Source organism: Nymphalis io, chromosome 14 (genome assembly GCF_905147045.1).
Source record: "Nymphalis io chromosome 14, ilAglIoxx1.1, whole genome shotgun sequence".
Taxonomy (NCBI): Eukaryota; Metazoa; Arthropoda; class Insecta; order Lepidoptera; family Nymphalidae; genus Nymphalis; species Nymphalis io.
Window position 1 is genome coordinate 3046871 of NC_065901.1, and position 16906 is coordinate 3063776.

Below are 16906 nucleotides of genomic sequence, written 5' to 3' on the forward strand. Positions count from 1 at the left end.
TGATTTTAAATTAGTCATTACATTTATTAAAATTAATGGTTATAACGATTGCAATTATGAGTGGTAAGAAAAACCGTTATTTTTAATACTCAAATAAATCTTCCGAAGACTTGTAAAGCGGTTCGTTTGCTATAACGATTGTGACTAGTAAGTTTGAAGTCGCTTTCACGGATCATTTTTCATCTTCGATTCTCGATTGGGTAACCGCTATAACAGTTTTAACGTGATACGAAAGTAGACTGCGCTTATAATTTACAGTCGTATTTCTATGTGTGTGAGTCTAGTAAATTGCTGTTATGTATATTCGTTTTGACAATATCACTGGATTTGTTATTGAAGAGGCATTTTTTTAACAATATACTAACTTTCTTTGTTTTAAAGGAAACACTTATATTTCGACCATCTTATATTTAGACGCAAAGCTTATTTTAGGAATGAGGACGGCCATAGCCCAAGGGTTATGATCGAATTTGTGACTTGAAAGTCACTTGGCGGGCTCGTATACCGTTGCACTATGGAGGCTTCAATGTTTTTCGATAAAGGGAGTCGTACTATACTTTACAATAGTACATTTTATTATAACGAATAGTACTGAACGTTTATGAATGAACATTCACACATATATTTTATAAAAATATTATATTATTATAATAAGTAAAAAGTTTTGATATACGTTAATAGTTCTTTTTACGTGATAATAGATGGCGTTAGTGGTCAGTTAAATCGCGCTATTTTTATATTTAAAATATAATAGAAGAGATTATTGTTTTTGTATTATGTAGGCAAAATTTAAGTGTTCGTCTGAAAGAATTGGTTTCATTGTGACATAGAGTTAGAAGTGATGTGCTTGGGAAGTGGGTTTTGTGCAATCACCTAAAAATGTAGCCGTAACTCAGAAATGGAGAGTTAAACATTAAACATTCAAAAGTTTTACATAAATATATATGTAAGGAGCTGTTATTTATAATGGTTGTGCTGCGGTTATGTTAAGTGAAATGAAACGCACATTTAATTCATGCATCGTCACAGGCGCAAGTTCAAGGCACCAAAACCAGTTTAGGTGAATACACAGCGTAACTATAAAAACATGTTGAAGTATTTTGTTACCAATAAAATATAAGTAATAAAATATTTTTTTTAGTTGATTGCTAGCAGGAAACGTATAAGTATGATTTGTAGTATTTCTTTGGATGGGGTCTAACGTTATCAAACAAAAAAACATTATATGATGTGTTCTAAACCGCTTAAATAAAATTATATAGTTTCTTTCTCTTTTTTTAGTTAGTTTAGGTTTTGATTTATTATTTTATATTAATAATTGTTGTCACGTTTTATAATAAAGTTTACCCAATATAGTATTTGATTCCAAAAAAAACGATAATTTTTAAAAAAATATAGACAAATATTGCCGACATCGGCTCCTCTATTTCATTGTACTCTGTGACAGTCGTATGCTCTCGGCTACTTTACCCATATTTAATTTAAACGCTTATCGGCCTCTCGCTCGATAACTCGCGTGCGTGGCTAAAACATTTTTATCTCTATTTCAAAACAAAAACACTGTTCTCTATCATTGTTTTAACAGTGCGTTATTTCATATTGTTACCTACAAATAAATAATACTGTAGACGTTTTTTCGAAACTGAATATAAAGTGAATTGTGTTTTTATTTATAAAAAAAGAGATAAAAAAAAGGAAAATGTAGAGTTCCATTCCATTGTGATGTGCTCTTATCAAAATGACTTGAGACTCATCACGACCGTCCATTGTTAGTGAGAAAATATTTACGTCGTGAAAAAAACCACATTACAAACAAAAAGGTGCTTAAATGAATAATAACAAATACAAATTTCAAACAAAAATTCAACGCTGAACTGTTTATAAGCTCACATTCGATATTCAAAACTATAATTCTAGTAAAAGTTATCGCAGCAACTTTCATCCAAAAAATTTGTTAAATTGGATGAAACCAAAGAGTACCTATACTCAAAAACGTTTTTTTTTTTTTATATTTTGTGGAAATAAATTTTGGCTGTCAGTGTTCATACATACATATATACAGCTATTTTACGTTATTAAATATTTATACACTTGCAGCGAATCACAGGTGAGTGAAGAATTCTATTGTATATTTGGTTAATGAACATTTAACTTTTTTTTTTGTAGCATAAATTATATTGTTTATTAAATGTACATCCTTACTAAATTTATAAATATGAACTTTCACATTTGTTTAATTTTTTATTTATTTATTTATTTGTTACTCTTTTACGATACTCGACCATCATAATACTTTGCAAACACGTTGTAACCCTTACACGTGAAATCCAGTTGAAGATCTTTTATTCAAAAAGTTTATGATAATTTGCGTTGTCTTGCCTTAAATTTTAATTACCTGTTTTTATTAGCAACGAATAAATTTAAATCACGTACGTAATAAAAAACTATATAATTAAAAAGAGGCATAAAATTATACTGTACGAAATCATACAGGACACAAATATAATTTTAATAAAATTATTATTACATGTACGTTTGATGAAAAAAGATAACTACTCTTCGGTATACTCTACTACTACTCTCTCTTGCCGATTTTTCTCTTGTCGGAATATGTTGGATGAATAAGAATGGATGAATAAATAAGATACAAGATCACAAAAAAAAAAAAATATGAAGATATTAAGAAAACTTACGTTACGTACCTTAATAATTTATTTACCTCTGAAATTGCCACATAAAATCTGAATAAAAAACAGTAACAGTAAATGTTCCATTGCTGTGTTCAGGTTTCACCATTTTTCTTGGAGGAGATTTGAATTTTATTCCATTACAATTCTCCAAATTCTCATCCGACATTTGTAAGTTTCTTTATACACCATCGCCAAGCATAAAATATGCACGACCACAAATAAAGTAGGTACATGTCAATTAAGTGGTGCTTGTTTGAGTTTGAAACCACAATTTTCGATTAAGAATTACGTGGTTATCCACTGGGCCATCTCGGCGCAGCTCTCTGACATTTAAAATTGTTTGTTATAATTTATTTTTGTAATGAAATTATTTAATGAGTTTCGTGCTTGTGTTTAAAAATACAATACAAAATAAACAAACGAACATCATATTTTCTCTAAAATAAGACCAATAATATACCATATATTGATGATGTTGAAAGTAAAACTTGTATATAAAGATAAATAGCATTATTTTTATCATATTTTCTTGATCGCATTCTTCTGAAGGTCATTGAAAGATTTTCGTTAATTGGTAGGTGAGCTGTGTCTATCAGCATGCGATTCCTTACTCAAATTGTATACAACTATAATGTATTGAAAAATATGGAAAACCGCTGTTCCTTGTTATTAGAGACCTTCTTGTCGTGCCATACACGTGTGACTTTGCTCATTGGATATTTGAGTCTGTCACATCCACCCTAGTCAGTTAGTAGCGATCCAAGGTAGATAAAGCCACTGAGAAATTCGCAGTCCCAACCTATTGACCGGGTCTTTCGACGAGGACTATTTTTGTTTTCGACTTGTAAAAGGTGTGTGTGGCTAGTCTACTCTCCTACTCTATTCTATAAAACAAATTAAGATGTTTGTGGATAATAAGAGAAACACGTCCGTTTCCTAGCTAGTTTATTCAAGAGAGACAGATTTCCATAACAACTCGAATAACATGAATAACAAAGAGTCTTATCCATAGCAACACATTAATGACATATATCACACCACTTTTTTATAGAATAGGAAGGTGGACGAGCATATGGGCCACCTGATGGTAAATGGTCACCAACGCCCATAGACATTGGCATTGTAAGAAATGTTAACCATCGCTTACATCACCAATGCGCCACCAACCGTAGGAACTATGATGTTATGTCCCTTGTGCCTGTAATTTCACTGGCTTACTCACCGTTCAAACCGGAACACAACAATACCAAGTACTACTGTTTTACGGTCCTCAAATCTCCACCCTTAATCTAAGAACATAAATTAACGATCAGGTCATAAGCTTCGTTACCCATTAGATTTATTAAAGTTGCTAGTTTTCTTGTCGGCTTAACATCATTTGCAACAACAAAAAAATTCTGGTAACAGCCTGTAAATGTCCCCACTGCTGGGCTAAGGCCTCCTCTCCCTTTTTGAGGAGAAGATTTGGAGCTTATTCCACCACGCTGCTTCAATGCGGGTTGGTGGAATACACATGTGGCAGAATTTCGATTAAATTAGACACATGCAGGTTTCCTCATGATGTTTTCCTTCACCGAAAAGCACGAGATGAATTATAAACAGAAATTAAGCACATGAAAATTCAGAGGTGCTTGCCCATGTTTATCGGTTAAGATTCAAGCGTTCTTACCACTGGGCCATCTCGATTGCCATCCATCCATAGCAACACACTAATGACATACATCACACAAATCATTGAGCTCTTTCTCTTATGATTGAAACATAGTGTCTTTCACCTCTTTCAGATTACTAATCCACAGGATGCATTGACAGGATTCCGGAATCCTCCTTCCGGTTACCTTTAATCACACATATGTACATAAAAGTCAATGCTTGTTCATCGCATCGTTCATCCGATTAAATTGATACTTTGTACAGTTACTACCACTTGTGTGAGGTTTTCTGGCATAGCGACATCAACTTACAATAGATCGCGCGTGTTGTATAGGTAATTGTTTACCTTTTTATTTATAAAAAAAACAATCCTGAAATTTAATTTATGCCAAATGAATGCCAAAATGTTTAAAAAATAATAATATTTATTACAAAGACTGAGTCGACCGTTATGTTTTGTTCAACTTTTACACGAATGTTTTCCTGTGACATTTCTGATGCGTACAAAATGTACATAGTATTATATGCTTTATCTTTTTGTTAATAGGCTTTTATTTGCAACGATTACACGATAGCAACTAGTAGCATTTTATGAACATGTATTGTTACCAAACACATTAGAACGTATAATTTAGTCAAGGATTTTCCCCAAAAACTAAAAGTATTTGCAGCTCATGACTTTTTAAAATAACTCATTTAAATATCGAATTTATTTCACGCCCTTATAATAAATCTTTTATTTTTTTAAGGCTATCAAATAAATGTTGATAGAAGTCATTTAAATAGAATGTTTTTAAATATACTCTAATTGGATTCTTATTCAAAAGCGTATAATTTTACCTATATTAACAGGACTACGTTCATAATTTCAGCTCAGTTGCGTGTTGCGTTTCAGTCAGTTGCGTGGAGCGTATTAACAGGTGAAGTTAAATATAAAAGTCATTCCTTACATCGGTATCGATATTGTTGTGACTTAAACACTTGCTATCCTGCTTTTACGCCTCGTATGACGAAGAAACAGCAACATTTTTTTTCTGTCAAATTAATTTAGTTAGATTAATACGGGCAAACGTGGGCAATCCCTTGAGGCGTTATACCGGCTCATTCTTTATTCACCCTTTGTACTTCAACACAGCAATGCAAATTATTTATGTTTTGTAGTAGAACAACGGATTAGTTAAGTCCTGCAAAATATATTCTAGCAATGACTAACGGCTTTATGTGCTTTTCGAGGCACGAAAGTACTCTCAAATTCCGGGCTTCTACTAATAATTTCTTGACAGAAAAACCCCTATAATATTTTTATTGATTCGACTTGGAGTATATAACCTAATCACAAGACAACGAGGCTATTTCAAATCAGTAATATATTTTATTTAGCTACAAATAGAAAATAATATGATGAGCTAAGAATTAAAAAAAAACAATGATTTATTTTTTCTTAAACGTAACGTAAATTGTCAAATAAGCCTCTTCGTGTTTATTTTTCTTTTTTGTGTTCCACAATAGTTTGTTACGGTTATGACCTAAAGTGAAAGTAGCAGTCAAAAAAATATTTTACCGTTTTATAACTACTTTCAATTTATGATATAGATTTTATTATTATCAAAATAATCATTTACATTTACGTCTAATGTATATACAAGTATGGATTGATACTATGATACTGTACAAATCATGATCGTATGGATAGCAAGTTTTGAAAAATATTTTGTCAATAGTCAATTATATAATTAGTTAAATCCAAGGTTACAAGTTAAAAGATGTTTACTTCGTTTATATGACATATGATTTACATATAATTTAAATCTGTAAAATGTATCTCGAATATATAATATACACTAGCAATTCATTTAAAAAACCAGAACGGTGAGCCAGATTTGTGTCGTCAGTTAATTTTCAAACGGATTAGAAATTTTAGCGTAAATCAGAGACAACAAACACTACAATAAAAATTAACACAATATATATATATTGTAAAGAAATATGTTTAATTAGCTGAATTACTATATCTCTCTGTAAAGTGGTAATGACTAGATTTTCTACTTAATTAATTAATATATTTTCTTTAATTAATTATTTATTATAATAAAATTTAAATTTGAAAATGATATAATCCACCAACCCGCATTGGATTACTTCAACGGTTGGCTCCAATGGCTCCGTGGTTAGACAAGCTCCAAACTCTCCCCGAGAGAAGAAGCGGAATCCAGGCTAAGGAGCCTGACGGTGAAAAACTTTTATTTTCCTTGCAGGAGTTTTAAGTCCTAAAAGCTGATTTCGTAAAGAGTTCTTGTGTATTTTACGCAAATATTTATTGAATAATTTGAGAAAATATAAATATTTCAAATTAAAGCTATTTCAGTCTTCAATTCATATTTGCTTATTAAAAAAAACTGGTAGTATTTTTTTACATTTTTGGTTTGAATTATTATTCTCTTTATTAAGTACTGTGAAAAAATAATAATTATGTATATCATTACTGTGAAATAATTAAATATATATTAAAATCAACGACATACAACGCATTAAAAGCTACTTATTTTGATAGGAGTATCGCAATAGTAAGATAGGATTTTTAAAATTATTCCCTAAACTTTAATTTTTCCACGCTGATTTTAGTCTTTATTTATTTATGTGGATATAAATATTCGCTGTAACGCTTCAACGTTTTGGTTGAAAAGAGAGCATAACCAGAGCAGGATTTTGAAGGCTCAACATTAAAAAAAATTAGTAAGATATTGCCGAAAGAATAGAATATTTCCTGAGAAATTGGTAATTCCCATTGGGGCACGACTAGTAAAACACTTAAAAATACTTGAAAGTATTTAATGAAACCATATTACACGTTACACGTAGTTCTATTCCTCTCAAATATTGAGTCACTTATCCCCACTACCACAAACCTTGGATTTAGAACGTATTCATGTCAAGTCATGTTCTTCGCGATTGGATTTCTTACTTATCTCTTTTATTTGTTATGATAATCAAATGCGCAAAAGTATTAGTTTCAAAAAAATTGTAGTGCTTGTATTTTTATGTCTCTAATAAAAAAAATTACGTACAAATTCTATAATAATCCCCCTAATTATTATCATTCGACGAAATAAGAACAGAAGTGTCGTTTTTTTTTCAAATGTAAGTGTAAAAGTGTAAGTACTTCTATGTTGAATAAAGATTTTAGTGAATTAAGCAGACAACTTTCTCTATTGTAACTCAAAGACAATTGAAAAAGCCATAAACGGCTTTAAAAACAGTATTCGTACGCAAAAGCTTGTTTACGGTTACGACCGCGATTTGTTTCATATATAATCTGATGAATCCAAGATCGCGAGCAGACTTAATCTCAGACTGTTAAACAAATTGTAACTAGATTTAGGCTAAAAATAGGTGTAAAAAAAGATTTTATTTAGAAATAATTTGAAAAAGCATTGTTATTTTTATTGTTTTAATATATATATAAAAGAGAGCATAACCAGAGCAGGATTTTGAAGGCTCAACATTAAAAAAAATAGTAAGATATTATATACCATATATGTATATATATGGGATAATTTAATTAATTGAGATTATGGAATAATATATCCCATATATATACATATATGGTATATACATATATATACATATATATACATATATGGTATATTAATATTCCATAATCTCAATTAATTAAAAGAAATTAAAATGAAACAAGTTTAATTGACATTGCGTCAAATTGAATTAAAATTAAAATCAATCCAATTCAAACATTTTATTCGGGATGTAACTGTCTGTCTGTGTACGTCCCATTTTTATTATTTTGCTCGACCGAAGTTTCGCCAGAGGCACCCGTCATGGTCATATTTAAAAAACAACTTATTTTAAAATTAATATATATATTTTTTAAATAAAGACAATACTAGTAAACCATAAGCTATGAAATAGTACACCGCACGCATCGGTGTGAATAATCGTAGTTAGTAATGAGTTTTTAATATCTCTTTGCGTAACGAAAGAAGGAAGCGATTATAATGGCCCACATAGGTGTACACTGTTTACATTGCAATGGCTTACAATTAAACATAGATGCTAAAAGTACTTTTACTATAATTAACTGTTATGTACCGGTGGAAATACTCGTACTTGTTTATGAATATTGAACATTATTTTGAGTATACTAATTTGCATACAGTGGGTTTAAGCATAATTAGTTTTTTTTATGATCTTTATTTTTCCTCAGAATTTAATTTTTTTTAAATTGCTCACATTATCATAATTATTTTTGTTATTAATAATGTAACGATTTTATCAAGGAAGAACGTTAAGGGCCACTTTCTGCGCTGACTTTTTCATTCATGGCAACATTAAAAACTTTCTCCCACGAATATACGAGTAAGTACATGTACAAATTATAAACTCCCATTAATCTGTTATGTGCTTTCGCTCTAAAGAATTATTCTTAAATATACAAACAAGAATAAGAATGACCAAGGCATGCCATTATAGACATGTTACATTATATATCACTATGATGATGATTTTACTGGAATATTAGTTTCTACTATACACAAGATTGAATCAGTTGATGACGTACTCGATTGTAGAAGGCGTTTTGGTCAAGTTTCGTTTAGTCAGCTATATCTGAAATTGTCTCGAAACTGAACCAAAATTAGATGAAAATAAATAGCAAATTCATTTGCTTTACCTTTAATTCTTACAATAATGTATTTATGTCTAGACATATAATCAGAACACAACACGACACAACAGAACACGATTTGAAAAATTTATGCTATACTTAGAATAGTCAAGATAAGAAATGAGTACATACGAGTAGGTGAGGCCTTTTTTGCTTTTTTTACGCTGGAATTACGCGTTACGCTTTACGCGTTTCCCCCACAGAAACAGTGGGGTATGTAGGGCTCACCGGTGTCCAAGGCACCGAGTGCTACCCGAACATCGTAATACCCACTAAAAAACCAGCGGTACCTTTTCCGTCTTAACGAGGAGCGCTTGCGCATGCTACCTTCAGAGTAGGTGAAGCCTGGAGTTACACCAATGATAGTAAAGTTAAAGGGAAATGAAATCGTCTTATCTTTGTTTAGACATGTAATAGGAACGAAGGAATATGATGCGATATTAAAAGTATTTTTCTTCATTTATTTTATTTTAAGAAATACACATTTTATTGTTAAGTGAAAGTCAATGTCGAAATATACTTTATTCAAGTAGGCTATCACAATAGTCATGGATCGTAATTTTACAATTCTAATTAAAATTAAAACGGTAAAAACATAAGCCCAAAAGAAAGATTAAAGGTCAGATGAATTTTTTGAATGGAATGAATTGGTGTCAATGTACGTACGCTGACCGGAAAGGAATGGAAGAAGAGGATGCGCCGACCTCAAGTAAATTGAAAATTTTGGGAAATTATGATGCATGAGTCATACCCTATAGAAGATAATATTGACATCAGTATTACTATCACAATGTCCTGTGACCTAAGGAGTAACCCTAAGGAGACAATGAGACGAGAATTTAAATAATATATAAATATTTTGATATTTCTTCTTTGTATGTTAATTATTCTTAACTCGATGATATAGAAAATTATTTATTATACGTTACTGAACAGGTATAATAAATCGTTTTCTTTTTATATCATACTAGCTTAGAATCCAACATTAGAGTCTACTTTTATTATGGTCGCCAGTTCCACGAATACGTGACCTTTCTATTCTCGCGCTTTATATTATTCAGTTATGTTGCCAAAAGGACTCAATCTCTAAAACGACGAGAATCTTTAAAAAGATTGCAAGTTCAAACCCGGACACCACTGAGTTTTTAAGTGCTTAGTTTGTATTTATAATTTATATCTTGCTCGGCGTTGAAGAAAAACTTTATTAGGTAACCTGAATGTGTCGATTGAAAATCTGCCAAGTGTATGCACGAACCCGCATTGGAGCAGCGCGCTGGAGTAAGCTCCAGGCCATATGCTCAAATAAAATGAGGCTCTAGCCCAGCAGTGGAAAATTTACATGCTGTTTATTTTTTACTTTATGCGTTGTCATACATTTTTTTAAAATATGAGTTACGACTCGCTTTCCACCTCTTTTACACACTGTCAGATACGAAAGTCATAATTACCTGTACAAAGTTTCATCTGAAATGGATGACCGTTGCATACAATAGAATCAACTTGTTAATTTATTTTGTTAATCTCAGTACTATCTCGTACCGTACGTCTAAATTTCACATCTCTTAGATGAACAAAACCGCTAAACAAAACTTAACGAAAATATCAACAAACTGCGAGAAAGCATAAAAAGGTCGAGTGCCTTTTACGTTTAGTAGTATGGAAATCTTAAAACAAGTTTATTTTCCAAGTGTTGTATAGACGGTTAGAAAGAAAGAGTTAATTGAGTAATTGAATATACTGGTGTTCGCTCCGTTATCAAAATTCGACCATAAAAAATATTAAAAATTTAAGGAATTACATATTACAATAAATTTTTTTCATAATTTCTACGGCTAAAATTTAAACTGAAATAAAATATATTAGTAAAGAAAATATACGAATTCCAGTGATTCGATTTTTTTTCTTTTATTTTCAATTTTTTTTAAGTTACTATTTTGTCTTTGCCTATAAAGGTGTACAAACAGCCCAACATGGAATCTAAGACGCTTAGTCTGCGTGTCTCTAAATAGAATCCTTCAAACACACCAATACAGAGTATTGAACGTATACGAATTAAATAATTGACAAGTAGTAGATGCCGACCCAGAGGGATGGACTTATGTTTTTATAAATTAATCAATAGGACTACGACTTCATGAAGCATTGAAATGCGTTTTGCTTTGATTATTTTTCATGGTGTCATTAATAAAAAAAAGGTCAAGATAATTTTTATCGTCTCGATATTTGCCTATGTTAAAATTATCCTAATTTTATTTTTCACAGAATCAAAGATGTCCTTTATGGAGATTGCATTTCAAGCGGAGATAAACAGATCTGAAGATCCGGAGTTTGAAGAGTGTGCGCGCCGCAATTGTAATGAGGATCCAAAGACTAGGCATTTAGTCATTGAAGAGTTGAGAAACATGATATACCGTATGTAAAAAGATAAATTTTTAATTTTAACTTAAATTTTCGTTTATCAATTTAAAACTATAAGAACTAATTTTGATTTTGTCCAAAACAATTAACTATATATATATATATTATACGCTACGTTATTTAGTATGTCGATTCTATGATTACATAATACAAACACATATTATATAAAGTTTTTAAGCTTTTGATGAATGATTTTTTTTAATCTTACAATTTAAAAACAATATGTAACTCTGAGCAAAAGAAAACTTGCCTGTACTAGGGCATCAAAAAACCATAATAGATAAGTCAAACTTTTATCCCAAATCTTTTTAAAAAAATAATAACTTTAATAGTAAACGTATTGCATATCTTTTTTCCTGCTTTACAGAGAGAGGCGAATGCCATCCACGGCGGACTGACGATGCGTATCTCCTCCGATTCCTGAGATGTCGAAGATTTATACCGGCACTTGCACATAAATTGGTAGGTAAACATATAAATTTAATAATCTAAGGATTATATAAAAAATATATAAGTTTTAATAGCACCATTAAAAGAAAACCTGAAATAATCCAATTTCTTTTTATTTTGTTCAGTAAGAACGTCAGTAGCATTTATGTTTAAATATATTTCTCAATAGTTTTATGCTGGTAGTTACTCGTACATCAGCGACGCCCACTTTGCGTTTATTCTTAACGATTTGATGCTTCAAACCGAATATTACAGAATATAAACGCAATTTCCTCTGACTGTTACAAATTCCTTGACATGGAAACATGCCTCTCGAACGAAGGGAATCTTAAGTATGGCGATTGTTATTATGGCAATTTTCCCAGCATTCAACACTCGACGAAATATGAAAATTACTGCTCAACATTTGTATTGTAAAGCTGACAAGCATGGTTAATGGGAATTTCTTAACCATGATTGCAAAACAAAATTCAATTGTTTATTAATGTGGCAACATTAAATGAAATATTTAATGCTCTATTAAAATATGACGATCCCTTATATCAAATACGTATTGTTAATATATATACTTACACCAATTTTTTTTTTTAATAAGAATGATGTAAATATGTAATTGACTAATATTACAATACTGGCAATTTGTCTAACAATTTTAATTGTTAAACTAAAATATTACAGAAATAAGACGCCATTTTTTTATATCAATATTAACTCGAAAGGTATGACAAAATATTTAATACCTACTGAATTTCTTCATATAACTGCATTTGGTCTGCAGGCTGCATTACTCAGATGCCGTACCAGAAGCAGAATGTTAATTTAGTACTAGTTACTTGGGTTACGAAATCTCATATGGTCTTAAAAACTACATTGAAAATATATTAATCTTCAGATGGTACGTTATGAGGATTTTCGTCGGAAAAATTTGTATCTATACCACTGCAATGCATTCGGATTACATCGTGTCAAGGATGTCTATGGAGGAACCTTCCCTGATAGTCCTGTGAATGGGAGAATCACACTCATGAGATTTGGTGAGCTAATTGTTTCTGTGCTTGACAGTACGAGTAGTATCAGAATAATAAAAATGAAAGGAATTTTAATTTAAAATATAAAAAAATTATTTTTTACATCGCCGCGCCATTCATTGATGCAGTGTTATTGCACACACACGTTTTGGCAAAGCTTTCTGGTGGAAAAATGCAGTTGTTACCTAATAAAACACACTGCATTGATTTATTGGGTTATCTATGATTCAAGTATTGTATTTAAAACAAGTACTGCTAGTCGCTGAGATATTTTTTAATAACCAATGAAACACTTCTCTCTCTCTCTCTCTCTCTCTCTCTCTCTCTCTCTCTCTCTCTCTCTCTCTCTCTCTCTTGTTCCTTTAAATTGTGAATGATATCGCCTTTGTGTGTCGTTTCCTTTGTAAGTTATATAAAAAATAACATCAAAGATCGTTACGTGTTACGATATTTTAAGCAACTTTGATCGAACGAAAATTCTGAACACAATATCAATTGCACAAAAACTTATAAAGCAACAATACTTTCTAAAGTTACGTCAATAATGCATTATTTTATAATAGGTACCTAACGTTGTAATGACTTTGAAGCTGTTAAAAGCGATTATCTATATAATTGAATAAATAAAGGTTTGCTAAGAATTTCGCCATTTTTTTTTAAATAAAATAGATAGATCTAGATCATCTTGTTTCCAACTTAGTGGCGCATTGGCGATGTGAGGAATGGATGTTGTTTCTGAAAACGTCAATGTCGCGTCAAGAATAAAAGTAAACATTTATATTTTGTTGGTAATAAATAAAATAAATAAATAATGACTTAAGGATTTTTATTGTACATTAGGTATTTAATGAAAATCAAATAATAATAATAATTTAAATATAAATTAATATAACTAACCAAATGGAAATATTCTCATAATTTACAGGTCGATGGGATACGGATACAGTTCCAATAGAAGACGTAGTGCGCTGTGCTCTTGTTATGGACGAGGTGGCGGCCTTGCAGCCAAAGCTACAAATCCTTGGCGTTACTATAATCGTTGATTTAGAAGGTCTTAGTTTTCGCCACGTTAGACATTTGACACCCACCATTGCGCACCAGATCGTCAGCCTAATGGGGGTGAGTGTTTCTCTTTACAACGTATTGTAATGTTGACCAATGGCGGATTTACCAGCAGGCTGAGTAGTCTTGAGAAAAGAACAGCAGATTATGGGAAAAACTTTTTTATTAGATTTATAGCTACATACACCGTTTTTTTTATTTTCCCTTTCATTTTACATTCGAAATATATAAACATATTTGTGCAATGTACAGTAACAGCCTGTAAATGTCCCACTGCTGGTCTAAGGCCTCCTCTCCTTTTTTGAGGAGAAGGTTTGGAGCTTATTCCACCACGCTGCTCCAATGTGGGTTGGTGGAATACACATACACCGAAAAGCACGAGATGAATTATAAACAGAAATTAATCACATGAAAATTCAGAGGTGCTTGCCCGGGTTTGAATCCACGTTCATCTGTTAAGATTCACGCGTTCTTACCACTGGGCCATTTCGACTTCATTGTGCAATGTGCTATAAATATATGAATATAGCCTATTCTTAAAAAATGTGTAAATCCGCCGCTTACATAGTTTATATTAGCCTTATATATTTCCAAATATTTTCGAATACGCGTTACAAATTGTCAAATAACTACTCTTTTATACCATGATATTCATAAATAAACCTTTTTTAACTGTTTCTTTACTAATTGAAACGTAAGTTCTAAAAAATATAAAGCAATGAATCTACTACTTTAACTTATTAATTACTCATGAAATTAATTGTAATTATCCAAATATCATTCAGTAAATATTATAACAAGGATTTTGAATTTTCATTCTTTTTTTTTATTTTATTTTATAGAATAGGAAGACGGACGAGCATATGGACCACCTGATGGTAAGTGGTCACCAACGCCCTTAGACATTGGCATTGTAAGAAATGTCAACCATCGCTTACATATCCAATGCGCCACCAACCTTGGGAACTAAGATTTTATGTCCCTTGTGCCTGTAATGAGACTGGCTCACTCACCCTTCAAACCGGAACAGAACAATACCAAGTACTGCTGTTTTGCGGTAGAATATCTGATGAGTGGGTGGTACCTACCCAGACGAGCTTGCACAAAGCCCTACCACCAGTAAATTCATAGATTCATAGATTGTCTATAAGCTGAATAAAATTGCAAACGAAATAAAAATTATTGCAATTATGACAATATATAATATAATATAATAAACATTATTAAAAACATTTAATATGAATGTTTGTGATGTTAAAAGGAAAATTAATCTTTGTATACTCCTTAGTATACAAAGATTAATTTTCCTTCGTCCAATCGACGTATAGGATTGATTTTAAAATATTTATCGGCCTATCTCTATAAAGTCAAGTAGTCTAAAACTTGTAATCAATTATATTTGTGAGGGAATAGAAGATATAGAGAGCTTTCCTTCCTGCAGGCATCCTTGTTCCTCGTATTATTTTTTCTTATTATGACAGTCGTTCCAATTGCAAATGCATTCTAAATAATTAAAATGTATTAGACGCTATTTTGTAATATATTAATTAAACTAACATTGGATGCCCGTATACTAATATTATAAATGTGAAAGTAACTAGCACAAAAACGTTATTCCAGGTGTCATTTCCAATACCAATACACGCGCTCCACGTCATCAGATACAACTGGATTCTGAACACTTTCTTCTACGTCTTCAAGCAGTTCATACCCGCAGCTGCTTGGGAACGCCTGCATTTCCACGGCTACGATATGTCGTCCCTCCACAAACACATCGACCCTGAGTATCTTCCCCCCGAATACGGGGGAAGATGTAGACACGTCATCACATTCGAGGAATGGGTTAGAAAAGTTGACAGATACAAGGACGATTTTATGGTTCAAGAGTTAAGGGAATTAGGCTTTACTGTGGAAAAGAAATTAGTATCTAATTTTAATGGCTTTTTTTTTCGAGTATGACGTCGTAGTTTTTTTTTAATATAGTTTACTTAATCAAAGGTGTGATTTTTAAATTTTATTTTAACTAACGTTGCACTTTTATTATATTTTTATATTGTATTTGCGTCTTGCATGGCAGACGTCCTGCCAATTATTATGGCAATTTGTTAAACACTTACTCTATTCCAATACAAGTAGGAATCAAGGTAAATAAACAACTTTGACCTTGAATTATCATGACATTTCAGTTTGACTAGCGAGCAGAGAATTATTGAATGAGTAAAAAGTATGGAACGATATACTTCATTCGTTTCAAGCGTAATTTTATAAAAATTTTAATAGATATAATATATTATGTGGATTGCAAGTAAAATAAAAATAAAAACTTTTATTAAACAAAAAAATAGATTCGGTTTCTTAGCACTCAACATTTGTGATAAATTGATTGAATTGATTTGTAGGGTCAAACGTCGTATTAAGAATTCCATCTATTTTTTTTAATTTTTTCGTCCTCTTTTATTACAATGCACTTATTAGCTTAAAAAGAGGCAGTTATTTTTAATCACAAAAACACTCACAAAAACTTTAGTTTCTTTTCAATCTAGATTATATTCCTAAAATAATTAAAAACATTAATTTATGTTTTAATAATAAAGTATAATTTTCAAGAAATCTTATGTGACGTATTTTATAATACTAAGACTTCAATTAAAGAAAGATATTTTGAATATCTTTCAAAAAAACTCTAATTTTATATTTTATACAAAATGGCTATAAATGAAATAATAATGTTCTATATAATCTAATAACTTAGTCCGTGTTGAAGGGAAAACAAAAGTCAGTTGGCAAAAGCAAAAGGCCGTAAAGGCAAAAACAAAGTAAATAAAAAATTCCAAATAATCACCCGAAATCAGATCAGAAACGAATTTTTTACTTTTGTATTATTTTCAAAACTATACATTTATAATTGGTATGCATAAAACTAATAT

At 31.0% G+C, this 16906-nt stretch overlaps 1 protein-coding gene across 1 annotated transcript; it reads left to right on the forward strand.

The window, feature by feature from the left end:
* The first annotated feature begins 1507 nt into the window (after positions 1 to 1507).
* On the forward strand, positions 1508 to 16868 carry LOC126773408 (clavesin-1-like). Its single transcript, XM_050494351.1, has 6 exons — positions 1508 to 2107; positions 11284 to 11433; positions 11807 to 11901; positions 12782 to 12923; positions 13843 to 14036; positions 15600 to 16868. Exons 2-6 carry the CDS (start codon positions 11292 to 11294, stop codon positions 15936 to 15938), a joined length of 912 nt encoding a protein of 303 aa, XP_050350308.1. The 5' UTR covers positions 1508 to 2107; positions 11284 to 11291; the 3' UTR covers positions 15939 to 16868.
* Positions 16869 to 16906: the final 38 nt, after the last annotated feature.